Source organism: Crocodylus porosus, unplaced genomic scaffold (assembly GCF_001723895.1).
Source record: "Crocodylus porosus isolate Cpor-Errol unplaced genomic scaffold, CroPor_comp1, whole genome shotgun sequence".
In the NCBI taxonomy this organism is placed as follows: Eukaryota; Metazoa; Chordata; order Crocodylia; family Crocodylidae; genus Crocodylus; species Crocodylus porosus.
Window position 1 is genome coordinate 157630055 of NW_017728886.1, and position 11996 is coordinate 157642050.

Genomic DNA, 11996 nt, shown 5'->3' on the forward strand with positions numbered 1-11996 from the left:
CTGTGCAATAACTCCTCACTTAACGTCATCCCAGTTAACGTTGTTTCGTTATTACGATGCTGATCTATTAGAGAACAAACACACTCATTTAAAGTCAAGCAAAGTTGGTTATAACATTGTTTGGCTGCTGCCTACTTTTGACATAAGCCAAGCGAAGCCCCTGCTTCAGTGTAGCAGCCATTGTTGTTTATGTTGTGTCAGTACAAGTATTCCTGGAACATTTCTAACTTATTGTGATGGTATAAGTGATTTAAAACCTACACCTGTATTAAATCATTTGCTTAAAATTATTTAAAACTTATACTGTATATGTATAGAATGTCTTTTGTCTGGCAAAAAAAATTTCCCTGGAATCTAACCCCCGCCATTTACATTAATTCTTATGGGGAAATTAGATTTGCTTAACATCGTGTCACTTAAAGTCGCATTTTTCAAAAACATAACTACAATGTTAAACAAGGAGTAGCTGTATTTCTTGGCTATTATTTTCAGCTGACAAAAAGGTTCTGAAGAGAACCCATAAACATAGTGCACAGTGTGGTGGTACATCATCTTAGAACTACACAAGAACCTGGAAACTTATTTCAATGAAACGCAGCTGGATAAATGGGAGTTGTCTTTACAGTATATATTCAACTGTACTCAAAGACTCCCCAGGCAAGCAGCAATGTTTGCCTGTAAAATCCCAAAGTCAACATGAAATATAAGCCAGGCATTATCTTTATGCATTTTGCTAAGCTGCCTCATTACCCTGTGCACCAACTGATTTACAAGAAATATGTATGGATATCAGAAATAGATCCTTCTAGTTTTTCTGCTTCAACACTAAAAATCTTACATTCCTGTATAAGTCTGGTCTGCCTACCATACTAACTTCTCTGCAGTTGTCTACATATACAATTATCCCTCCAGGTACTTTACTTCCTCCATCTTTGTATATACCAAGCACTACCAATTTGTAGTAGTTAGGAAGTAAAGATGCACTCATTCAGCCTTATATATACATGAAACTTTGTTTTTACCGTATTTACCTCCTCTTCACTCTCTTTTTCTTCAGATGATTCATCCTTTTCTTTCTTTTCATCCTCCTCACTACTAGACTCATCTGACAAGATTTCAGGACCTTTGGTGTTTTTGGCTTTTCGTGCTGTTCCAGAACTACTGCGTTCTTTTTTGCTACCTTTGCTGGGTGTTTTCTTGGACTTTGGCAATGGCTGTTCAAGACAGATGTATTATATTAGACCAGAAAAAAAAAAGTTGCAAATTTAAAAAATTCTAATTCCAGTTGAATCACATGAAACAAGAATAAGCAAAGCTCCAAGTAGCACTGATTCACAGCATAAAGCTGGGTTGTTTTGGCAAGCCAGATGCTATGACAGTGGATTAACATTTTAAATTGAACCAAAAGTTTAAAAATCTATTTAAAAAAAGAATTAAAAAATATTTAAGTCCGCCATAACTTTAGCTGCTACAAGTTTTTACGTAAAATTAAATTTATTTGCATACTGTTATGGTCTATGAGAGAAGCTGAATTTACAGAAGCAGCTTATGGTCTAAAGCAGTGATTCTTAACCGTGGCACTGTGGCAGCCTGGAGTACCTTAAGATCCATTCAGGGGTGCCCTGGGGTGCCATACAATGTTAGCATCGTTAGGTTTGCAAACTTGATTCTCAAGATAAACCCAGAAATTTCAAACAAATCCATAGTTGTGTTGAGTTCTTTGCAACAGAAAAACTGCTCTATTGTTTTTCTGTAGTCAAAAAAGAATGAAAACTAGGGAGCTGGCATTTTCCAAAGGCTGTCTCTCATTTAATCAGGGGTGCCTTGAATCTAAAAAGGTTGAGAACCACTACTCTAAAGTGACAAAGAATGATAATTCTGGATTAACATTTTGCCATGCAAATATTTTAATCCTTTATCTCAATAACTGAGTGAAGTTAGAGATTTATTTCCTCAGATAATGAAGATCCAAATATTTTAAGATTAGCTACTGTCCCATCATTAAAAAAAAAAAATCATAATTTTGGTGAGGGGAATATGTGGGTAGTTTCAGAGCCCTCTTCCTGAAAATTTTTAAATAGAAGGTTTAAAACAAGTGATTACTTTATACACATTTCTGCGGCTTTCTCTTACTGATGCTAGACTTGTATGAAACACAAATCTTTCTGGAGCTAAGAAAGGTATGTGCTCCAATATATCCTATTTTAGGGCTGCTCCTGAAAAGTAACATAGATTGCAGAAACCTATTTGCTTAAAAGACAGCTGGCAAAAATGCATCTGCTCTTGATTTGTTACATTGTATTTCCAACAGATTCAGATGGGAAACGCACTGTTTCCAAAAGATTCCAGTACTTGAGTTGAAGGACATATACCCTCCTTTGCCCACTCATAGCATACCCTGGGCACCCTTAATACACTTCTCTTCTTCCTGATTTTCTTTCCCTTTCTCCCCAACCCCTTTCAATTTTTTTAATCATGCCTCATGGCTCTTCTCTGTTCAAGGCAGCAAAAAGGCTGCATCTTGCTTGAGCATGGATATCCATTGGTAACAACACCAGGAAGCTGACCATATACACTCTTGCAACCTAGATGAACATCAAGGGTGAAGAAAGATACAAGCCTGTGTCTTTTACTAAAGCCTGCAAGTGATCTGCTGTGGCCTGCTACATTAAGGGACACTACAGAACCAGGTATATAAAACCACTCACCATCCATTTCTTTAGCTAGACTAACACAAGAAACTGTTATCTGCGAAGGGGACACCCACTGAAATCAACATTTCCCATTCTTCTTCTGTCCACGTCTCACCCCACGTTTGAATCATAAGAGTAAGCATAACAAAATCATCTCACCTTGCCTGAAGGCTTTGGATGCATTAAAAAGTTTAAGATTCTGGTTACCAGCTCACTATTAACTCCTGACCTCTCCAAATCAAGAACCTCACAGATATTTTTCAACATTGCATTCCTGAACCTGAAAAAAGAAAAAGGAGATTCAATCGCTGGAAGATTTTAAACAAACATGCCAGGTCTTGATCTTACAAATGAATCTATACCAGTGATTCTCAACCAGAGTTCTGACAGATCCTCCATAGGGTGCTATGAGGTGTGAGGAAATAAGTGAGGTAGGAAGAGACAAGCAGAAAAGCCAGCCTCAGGCTCGTCCTTGCCTGGATGATCCCCCACCCCTACTGCCAAGACTCTGTGTTTGGAGGTAAGCATTGTATAAGGAGGTAAAATATAAATTAGTTTTTGAAACTGGGTGCTGCTCAATTTACAAGTTATGGAGGAGGGCTTTGAATCCAAAAGGTATGAGAACCACTGATCTATACAAACAAAAAATCCCACCAAACAAATGCACATACCCATAAAGCAGCTACATATAACAAGCATAAAGAGACAATAAAAATAAAAATTCACAATCCCAAACTCAATCTATAAAATATATGCACTCCTATTAACTATAAAGAAAAGTTAAATCAATTGCTCCAGCCGCATTGTAAAGATATGTGTAGAGCAAACACTAACTGATGAAGAGGCAGACTCAGTCTAGAACTGGGCTGTTCAGCTTATATGGCCCCAAGGCTGGACTCAAACTACAGAGCTTCTCATGGGCCAGAGAACCAACCTCTAGCACTGGGCAGCAGCTTGTTGCTGGCAAGACTCCAGAACCCAGGGGCAAACATTGCCACCACTTTCTACCCTCCACCCCTCTTTCCCCTTCTGTCAATGGCAACCAAAGTTCCCAAATTTTGTGGCAGGCAAGGAGCAGGGTGGGAGACAAGTGGAAACAGCATTTATGCTCTGGGTTCCAGAGCTATACCAAAAAGCCTCAGGGACCACAATTTAACTCCTTAAAGGCCACCACTTGGTCAGCCCTGGTCTAGTACTTCTTGAATATGTACGATTTAACTTGATACTATCCCTTTAACTCAGTTTCCAAAGTCATTAAGGTAACAGGAAGGACAATTTTGTTTCTCATGTATTGGGTATTGAATGAGAAAGCCAACAGCAGGCTGGATTATACTGGGAAAGAAAAAAAGAGAGAGGCTGTTGCTGTCCTAACCTTATCTATTCTAAAAACTTTCCACCCACAAGACAAGAAAGTTAAGGGGACATGTATGAATAAAATTACTAGTACTGACAACACTCTCACTGGTTAGCTGCTGAGGGTGCCATCAGTGCTTCCAGGTATTCCTAGAAGGGCAGAGAAGTCAGCCTTTTATAAAAATATATGATTTCATTAAATTTTATATATAATTTTTAACTATACAGTATATCAGAGTATTATAATGCATTAATAAGAAAAACATATTTAAAGATTAGGCTTCTTGCATTAACACTAAAGTTCTAGCTTCACAAATAGTAAAAAATCAAGGGTCTTATGGCAACCAGACATCTGTTGATAAAACTGAACAGGAGAGCCTTTCATAATATGACTAGCAAATTGGGGGAGGAAATGGGGGGGAGCACCTGACTCAAAGCCCCGCAGTGCCACTGCTCCACCTTCAGCACCATGCACTCTCCACTCCCCCAATATCTGGCCCCATACGCCTGCCGCCGCCGCCCCCCCCAAGCATCTGGCCCCATGTCCCCTCCCACCCCACCTGCCACTCTGCCTTGCACCGCCGCCAGCTCCCAGGAGCAGGGTGGGAGGGGAGTTTGCACACGGCAGCTGCCACCACCCAGAAGCAAGCAACATACCCTGCTCCCTGCCTCCTTCTACACCACCTCCCCCCTGTCTGCCAGCTGTTGTTGGGGCTGGGCAGCAGCAGCGCCGGGGGGGGGGGTCGGGTGAGACACAATGGCAGCAGGGGGCACTGCCACTGGAAGCCCCCCTTCCCCTTCCTCATCTTGTCCCCCACCCCCAGCTGGCTGTTGTTGGGGTGGGGGAGGGGAGGGAGAAGTGGCTCAGTGGCTCCCTCTGTCCATAACGCTCTGGGACCTCGCAGCCAAGCAGCACACACCCTCTCAGCAGCCCAAGTGCAATTGGCCCAGCATGTTACTGACAGACAGACAGACAGACAGACAAACAGACCAAGGCTTTTAATATATCAGAATTACTAAACTAAGCAGCAGGTTGATGTACATTTAATTAGCCAGGGGTTAGATGGCTAGCTATGAAGTTGTCCCAACTAAATGTAAACAGTGATTTTGTTTTCTTGAAAAACTTGTGGTGTGCTACAAACATATACTGAATAAGTTAAGTGTGGAGGAGGCATTTGTGGATAAGAAAGATGGGATATACAACAGTTAAGTATTAAATTGCATTTCCACTACAAAGAGCCACTGAGTGTTTCCATGCTTAAATAAGTAGCTTCCAGATCAAGTGTACTCAGTTTATAAGAATTACATTACATGAGGATTGCAAAAAAATCAACTTTAGACTGAAACTCAAGTTCATTTTTTCTGATTTACACCATTAGACCAAACCTTGTTTTTAGGTGTACCCATTCAACCCTGCTGAAAAGAACGAGTTTGCACAGATATGAAGAGGGCAGTTATACTGCTGCTTGTAACAGTAAAGTAAAACTTTCCCAGACAGCTGTTCAGCTTGCTGGGGATAAATAAGAACAAAACTTGCTGACAATGCAGGCAGATACGATTGTTGATTACGTTGGTTTCCCTTTACTTTTCAAAAAAGAGCATGCTAGGTGCCTCGAACTTTGTTAAAGAGCATTAGCACAGGACAACACAAGCATTTTTTTCAAACTGATCACACCTGGCAACTAACAAAAGAATTTCAGCATATTCACTCATACTATGTTGCAGACTCAGGGTAGCACTTACATTCTGCAGCCAATTGCCAAAAGTTCAGATTGTCATCTAAATATAGTAGATGCCAGGATTTGTTATGTAGGTCAAGGAATATTTTATGATAATCAAATAAATAATTAACGAGTTAGAAAACAAGTCACAAGGAACTAGGAACAGTTATGGAACAACACCCCTCCCCAGCAGATTCAAAGGTCTAGGAGTCTCCTCACTGACTTTCAGCTGATCAGAGAAAACAAAACAGAGTAAAAACTACAATAAACCCAACTGTTCCTTCCCCTTATCTACCTTCAAAATTTAAACCAGCAAACTGCCTTGAACTTGGAGCCAGACTGAAAAAACAACACTAAGTAGGACCATCCTCTCATTCCGAAAATTTAAATGCTAAAAAGTTAACTATTTTATTTCTATGTGACCTGGGGAACTAAACCCATGTCTCACGGAGCAGACAATATGCTAGTCCTCATGAAATAATTAGGAGTGGAGAGCACTGGGGTCAAACAGACCTAAAATATGGAAGCAGCACTTTCCAATGCCAGTATGTATAAGTCTGCAAGAATGGGAGAATGCAAAAAAGAGAGCCATTAAAATCTAGGGGGGATGATTGGTGGTGGTGTGGAGGGGGAAATGTTTCTTGATAGAAAATTACTAATGCTCAGAGGTGACAAAATACTAGAAAAGAGAAACTGTCCATATCTTCTCTATATAATTCAAGTTTCTTCAGTATAATTCTTCCAAAATGTGAGTACACATGTCTAATGAAGCTTTACTACATAGCAGCAACTTCTTCCCAGGGTAGTCCTTTGCCACCACAAGACCCAAATCTGAAATTAGTTTAATTAGGCACACATTCTCTAATTCTTTAAGAGATGTTTTAATTATTGTTTCAAGTTGCATTTAAACATCTTAAATTAAGCCACTTGATAAATGGAGCTCTGACAGACATGGGACAGAAAGCAGAACTCTAGAAAAGTCAGCCCAAAGTTTAGATTATCTGAAGTAAACCTTAGAGAAAATAAGTACAAAACAGCATGATTTAAGCTATATTAAGTAGTTATAGAAATTATTACTTTTTTAGCATTTCTTCCTTCTTTTTATATTGGTCACTTCCTTTTTCAAATGGAAAACCGCTGAACTGACCCACATTCTTCTTTAGTGAGGCAACCTAGAACAGAATACATTGATTACTTCTCACTGCAAACAGTTCAGTAGATTATATCCAGCTACACTTATTCAGTAACTTTTCATTTAAGAAACACAGTTCTAATATTCCAGGTCACTTAAGCAGTGGAAAACCATACACTAAAGCATTTTGGAAACATGAGTTTCAGCTATACAATGACAATAAAACCCTTGTTTATCTTACGACCAGCAGGCTACAGCAACTCACTCTCTTGTACAATTTTTCCCCACTGGATTACCAGTGAACTGTAAACAACAGAATGCAACTCATGGGTTTGAGCTACTGTGATGACATAAAATCATCTGTTTTCTACTCTTCGCAATGCTATTTAGCAAGCAAATTCAATTTAAACTATCCTTATTTGCTTCCAAATCTCTGAATGGGACTAGCCCAGCGCTGCCACAATTACCACCCTATCTAGACACACCACAGCTGTCATTCCATGCCAAATCTGGCCCAGGCACGGGACAAGTTCAACACCCCTGAACATATTGCTTGGTTCAACACAGAATTAAACAAGTGCAATTCTATGGCTACGATACAAAGGTGGCCAGAGTAGCTGACTTAGCTGTCCCTTTTATCCGTGAAATTTATTGCATTCCATGTAGTGATTGCAAACCTAGTACTCTGAGCCTTTTGTTTGTGCCCAAAGGTCAGAAATTTTCTAGTGTAGTTTATTGTCCAATTATGCAAGTCACATAAATAAGAAAAAAGTGATTTTGGACTTGTTATTCTGCCTTGAACCAAAGCTAATGGTAATTCAAGGAAGCTTTAAAAGATAGGAAATTTCTAGGTTGACATTTTCTTTAACCTTTCTGTAGAAATACTGAGAACACTATGCTGTTGGAAAATTACGATTCTAGATTTCAGATGTCAAGGTAGTGGCCTTAGCAAGTCAGAATTGCCAAGAAAAAAGGTCAGTTGAAACACAATTTTAAAATAAGATCTTGATTTGTTAGTGCTAGAAATGGACTTTTTAAAAATAAAAGTTACAGTACACTTCTTTATAAAGAGACCTAAGCTTTCACTAGGAAAAAAGCATACATTTGTAAGTATACCAGATGAGCCCTATTATTACACAGAAGATTGATTTTTGAGGAGTGTTCTTACTGTGCCTGGCCTGTTGTAAAGGAGTTTGTGTAGATTTCTGAGTTCATCAGTTTTCTTCTTACTCAAAAAGAACTGTATCCTTTCAATTTCACAAAGTTTTTGTCCCTTTCCTGAAAGAGTTTAAAGAAGTTATTTCCTGCATCTCATTAATTCTTGGAAGCAATACCCTGTTTTATTCCTTGAAGCATCTAATTATTTTACAAATACAAAGAGTATTTATAATTAAACTATTTTAAAGCAGACGGGTAAAACTTTTACTAACCAAACGCTGCATAATGTAATATACAGTAAGCAGGCAGTCATTTACTAATTACATTAAAATTTACTAGCCACGTTTAACTATTCTTTTGTTACCTGCAACTATTACACCCTGGGGAATTATGCAATGGTGCGCCTGCACAATTTTACGCATAAAAGGCATGACCACACATGATTGCATAATTTTGCATAATTTAACTGCAGCAGGCTCTGTGCCTCCACCTCCATGATGTGTAGGCACAGAGCCACAAAACTGGACAGCTGGATAAGTGGTGAAAGGAGTTCCTAACTGCAGGAGCAGGGGGTGGGCAAAGGTGTGTGTATGGGGTTTGCGGCTGGGTGAGAGCCACGCACCATTGGGCTCCGCCGGCTGGCCCCATATGCTCAGTGCCTCCATGTGGGACTCTAGTGGGAAGCCACATGTAGAGACATGGGGCCTGCCCGGCCCAATGGCACACTACTCCATGCCTCCATGTGTGGCTTCCTGCTGGCGTACTGGAAACCCCACATCAAGGGCCAGCCCAGCCCAGCCCAATGGCATGTGGACCGGGAACCACATGCCATCGAGCCCCTGCTTACTTCCATATGCAGCTTCCTGCTGGAAGGTCCATGTGGAGGCACAGAGCCCGCCAGGCACAATGGTGTGAGGCTCCCAGGCCATATGTCATTAAGCCAGGTTGGCCAGTTCCATGCCTCCACATGGAGTTTTCAGCACTCCAGCAGCAAGGTGCCAATGCAGGCACAGAGCTCACCTGGCCTGATGGCATGCAGCTTCCACCTGCAGCGCTGTGAGCCCCATGTGCTGGCATGGAGCCAGCCTGGTCTAGTTTGAAGGCGCATGCCAGTGGGGTGGGCCAGCTCCGTGCCAGTATGTGCAGGCCCCAGGACCTCTGCCTGCTATGGCCATGAGTGCCTGGAGGACCTACTGCTGTGCACCATGGGGTGGAGTGGGGGGGGAAGGGCCATATCCACATACAACCCCCCTCTCTCCACACACCCCCCCTTCACAAGCCCCCCACAAGCCTCACCCCCACCCTACATCCACCCCCGACCATATAAAGTACCCACATATATTTCTAAACTAAATAACACTATTTGAACATTTTTTAATTTGTAAAAAAAAAAATCTTTTTAATAATTTTGATTTTTTCTGTGCTTAATTCACTGGGGTGTTTACTATGTCCAGATGGGGGCTACAAACTTGTTTCTTTTATTCCAATTCATTTTGACTTTGTTAAATGGGGATTGTTACATTCTTACTCTAACTTTTTTCGAGAATTTCAACATTCTAAACAGACTTACAAAAGTCAAGAGATTCCTATATAATTGTCACAGCTAGAATCTATCTAAACAAGAATTACTTTAAGACCTACATTGCCTGTTAAATATCTTGAAACTGACATCAATTATAAATACTTTATCAATCAGATGTAATTTAAGAGATGTCATTACTAGTCACAGTGTTCTTAGTTTTAAAATGAGTGGGCAAACTTGCCTGGTGTAATTGTAAAAGGTTCCCTTTGTAACGAGGATACCTGCATGGTCAGTCTGTCCACTTTCTTCTTCTCTCTTTTTCCCTCAACAATGAGACTTTTTTCTGCAAAATACAGTGTCATAAGCATAACATTTTCCCTATAAAAACACATTCCTTTGTTACCATATGGAGAGAATTTCAAGGCATCACAAGGTAGGTACTTTAACATGCATTAAAAACACCCAGATAGCTTTAGTTCACAATATATTAACATTTTAATATTTAAGAAGAAGAATTACAAATACACACAATTTATTTAAGCAAGGACAACAACAGTTAACATATGAAGCCATGCCTACGGAAAATTGAAGTAAACAAAATACATTGATGCAATAGAGGTAGGTTTGATTCTTATCATTATAATCTTATTTAAATTTTAAATTGTGACCTCACTACCTGGCACCCCTTCTTGGGATATGGGGCAACCACAAGAATTTTATACTGTAAAAGCAGTAATAAACTTCCCTTTCCTGCCCTAGGTCCAGTCTTAACCATGCGCTCTCCATTAACACCTATCACTGTTTCAGTACTCCAGTACACTTTTAAGTCAGTAATGCTCAGACCATGGCTCCCAAGCTACAAGTTGCTCTTCAGTTTAATCACCTGGGGCATGTCCAGATGAGCATGGTTGTGCAGCATGTGGCACCACAAACATGTATGCATCACCACATACCACACAGTCCAGCATTCTCAGCACTGCAAGGGCATGCTGTCCAAGCATGCACTGCTGTTTTTTTCTCCCCATGGTCTTTTTTTGACCCCTATATCCAGGGGTCAAAAAAAACAAATCATGGAAAGAGCAGCATGCACTGCTGAAAAGCAGAGCCAGGCCACACAGAGCCATGCTGTGGCTGCTACCCAGGCTCCGCCCAGCAAGATTACCACAGCTGTAGCCTTGGGAGGCCTGCAGGACCCCAGGTAAGGCTGCTGGGGCCAGCACAGTGCTGGCCCCAGCCTACCCCATCACCCCACCAGGGTAATTTGCTGCACACCAAAGCACACAGGGATAAGTAGTGGCAGCACAAGGTGCACCACTGCTATTTGTCCCTGGGGAACCAAATGTCCACGCATGTCTGGACATGCCCCCTGGTGCTTTGTAGATAAAGGTTTTAAGATACTGCTTGCATCAGACGTGCCTTTAATGTAATCACAAATAATGCAATAGATGCTCTTACTAGGAAGGCTTACCACTTTTAAGACTATTTTCCCCTGCTGGAATATGCAAATGCTAAGTACTGTATTTATTTTCTTTTGAACTGCAACACATTCAATTCCAGCGGGGGAGGTTATGCTTAGGGGCAACCAACACGGGTTCATTAGAGGCAGGTCCTGTCAGACCAACCTGGTGGCCTTCTATGGCCAGGTAACCAAATCCTTAGATGCAGGGGTAGCAGTGGACGTAGTCTTTCTGAACTTTAGGAAGGCCTTCAACATGGTCTCTCACCCCATTCTCATTAAAAAACTAGGGGACTGTGGTGTCAACACCTACACAGTCAATTGGGTCACTAACTGGCTGGAGGGCCGCACCCAGAGAGTGGTGGTGAATGGGTCATTTTCGACCTGGAGGGATGTGGGCAGTGGGATTCTGCAGGGCTCGGTCCTCGGGCCCACACTGTTCAACATCTTCATCAGTGACGTGGAGTTGGAGGGGGTAAAAAGCACCCTGTTCAAATTTGCTGATGATACTAAGACGTGGGCATGGTAGATGGGAGGAAAAGGTTGCAATTGGACCTAGGCAAGTTACAGGGGTAGGCGGATGAGAACAGGATGGGTTTCAACACTGTCAAGTAAAAGGTGATGCACCTGGGGAAGAAGAACCAGCACCATACCGACAGGCTGGGGAACTCCCTTCTTGTCAGTGCAGAGGCAGAAAAGGATCTTGGAGTCATTATTGATGCCAAGATAAACATGGGGCGACAGTGTGGGGATGCAGTCAGGAAGGCCAACCATACCCTGTCATGCATCCACAGATGCACCTCAAGCAGGTCCAAGGAGGTGATCCTCCCCCTCTACGCAGTACTGGTCAGGCCACAGTTGGAGTACTGCGGCCAGTTCTGGACGCCGCACTTCAAGAGGGATGTGGACAACATGGAGAGGGTCCAGAGGAGGGCCACTCGTATGATCAGGGGACAACAGG

General features: G+C 41.6%; 1 protein-coding gene across 3 annotated transcripts in view; it reads right to left on the reverse strand.

The window, feature by feature from the left end:
* Positions 1–11996, reverse strand: part of DEK (DEK proto-oncogene) — a 28540-nt gene that overhangs the window by 10191 nt on the left and 6353 nt on the right. For 2 of the 3 annotated variants that reach the window (XM_019543902.1, XM_019543895.1), the window contains exons 3-7: positions 9821–9922; positions 8068–8177; positions 6845–6939; positions 2853–2973; positions 1023–1214 (exon numbers count right to left, since the gene is read on the reverse strand). In XM_019543902.1, the coding sequence (XP_019399447.1) occupies positions 1023–1214; positions 2853–2973; positions 6845–6939; positions 8068–8177; positions 9821–9922 (620 nt within the window). The remainder of the gene's footprint in view (positions 1–1022; positions 1215–2852; positions 2974–6844; positions 6940–8067; positions 8178–9820; positions 9923–11996) is intronic. The other variant, XM_019543910.1, reaches the window with a different exon arrangement.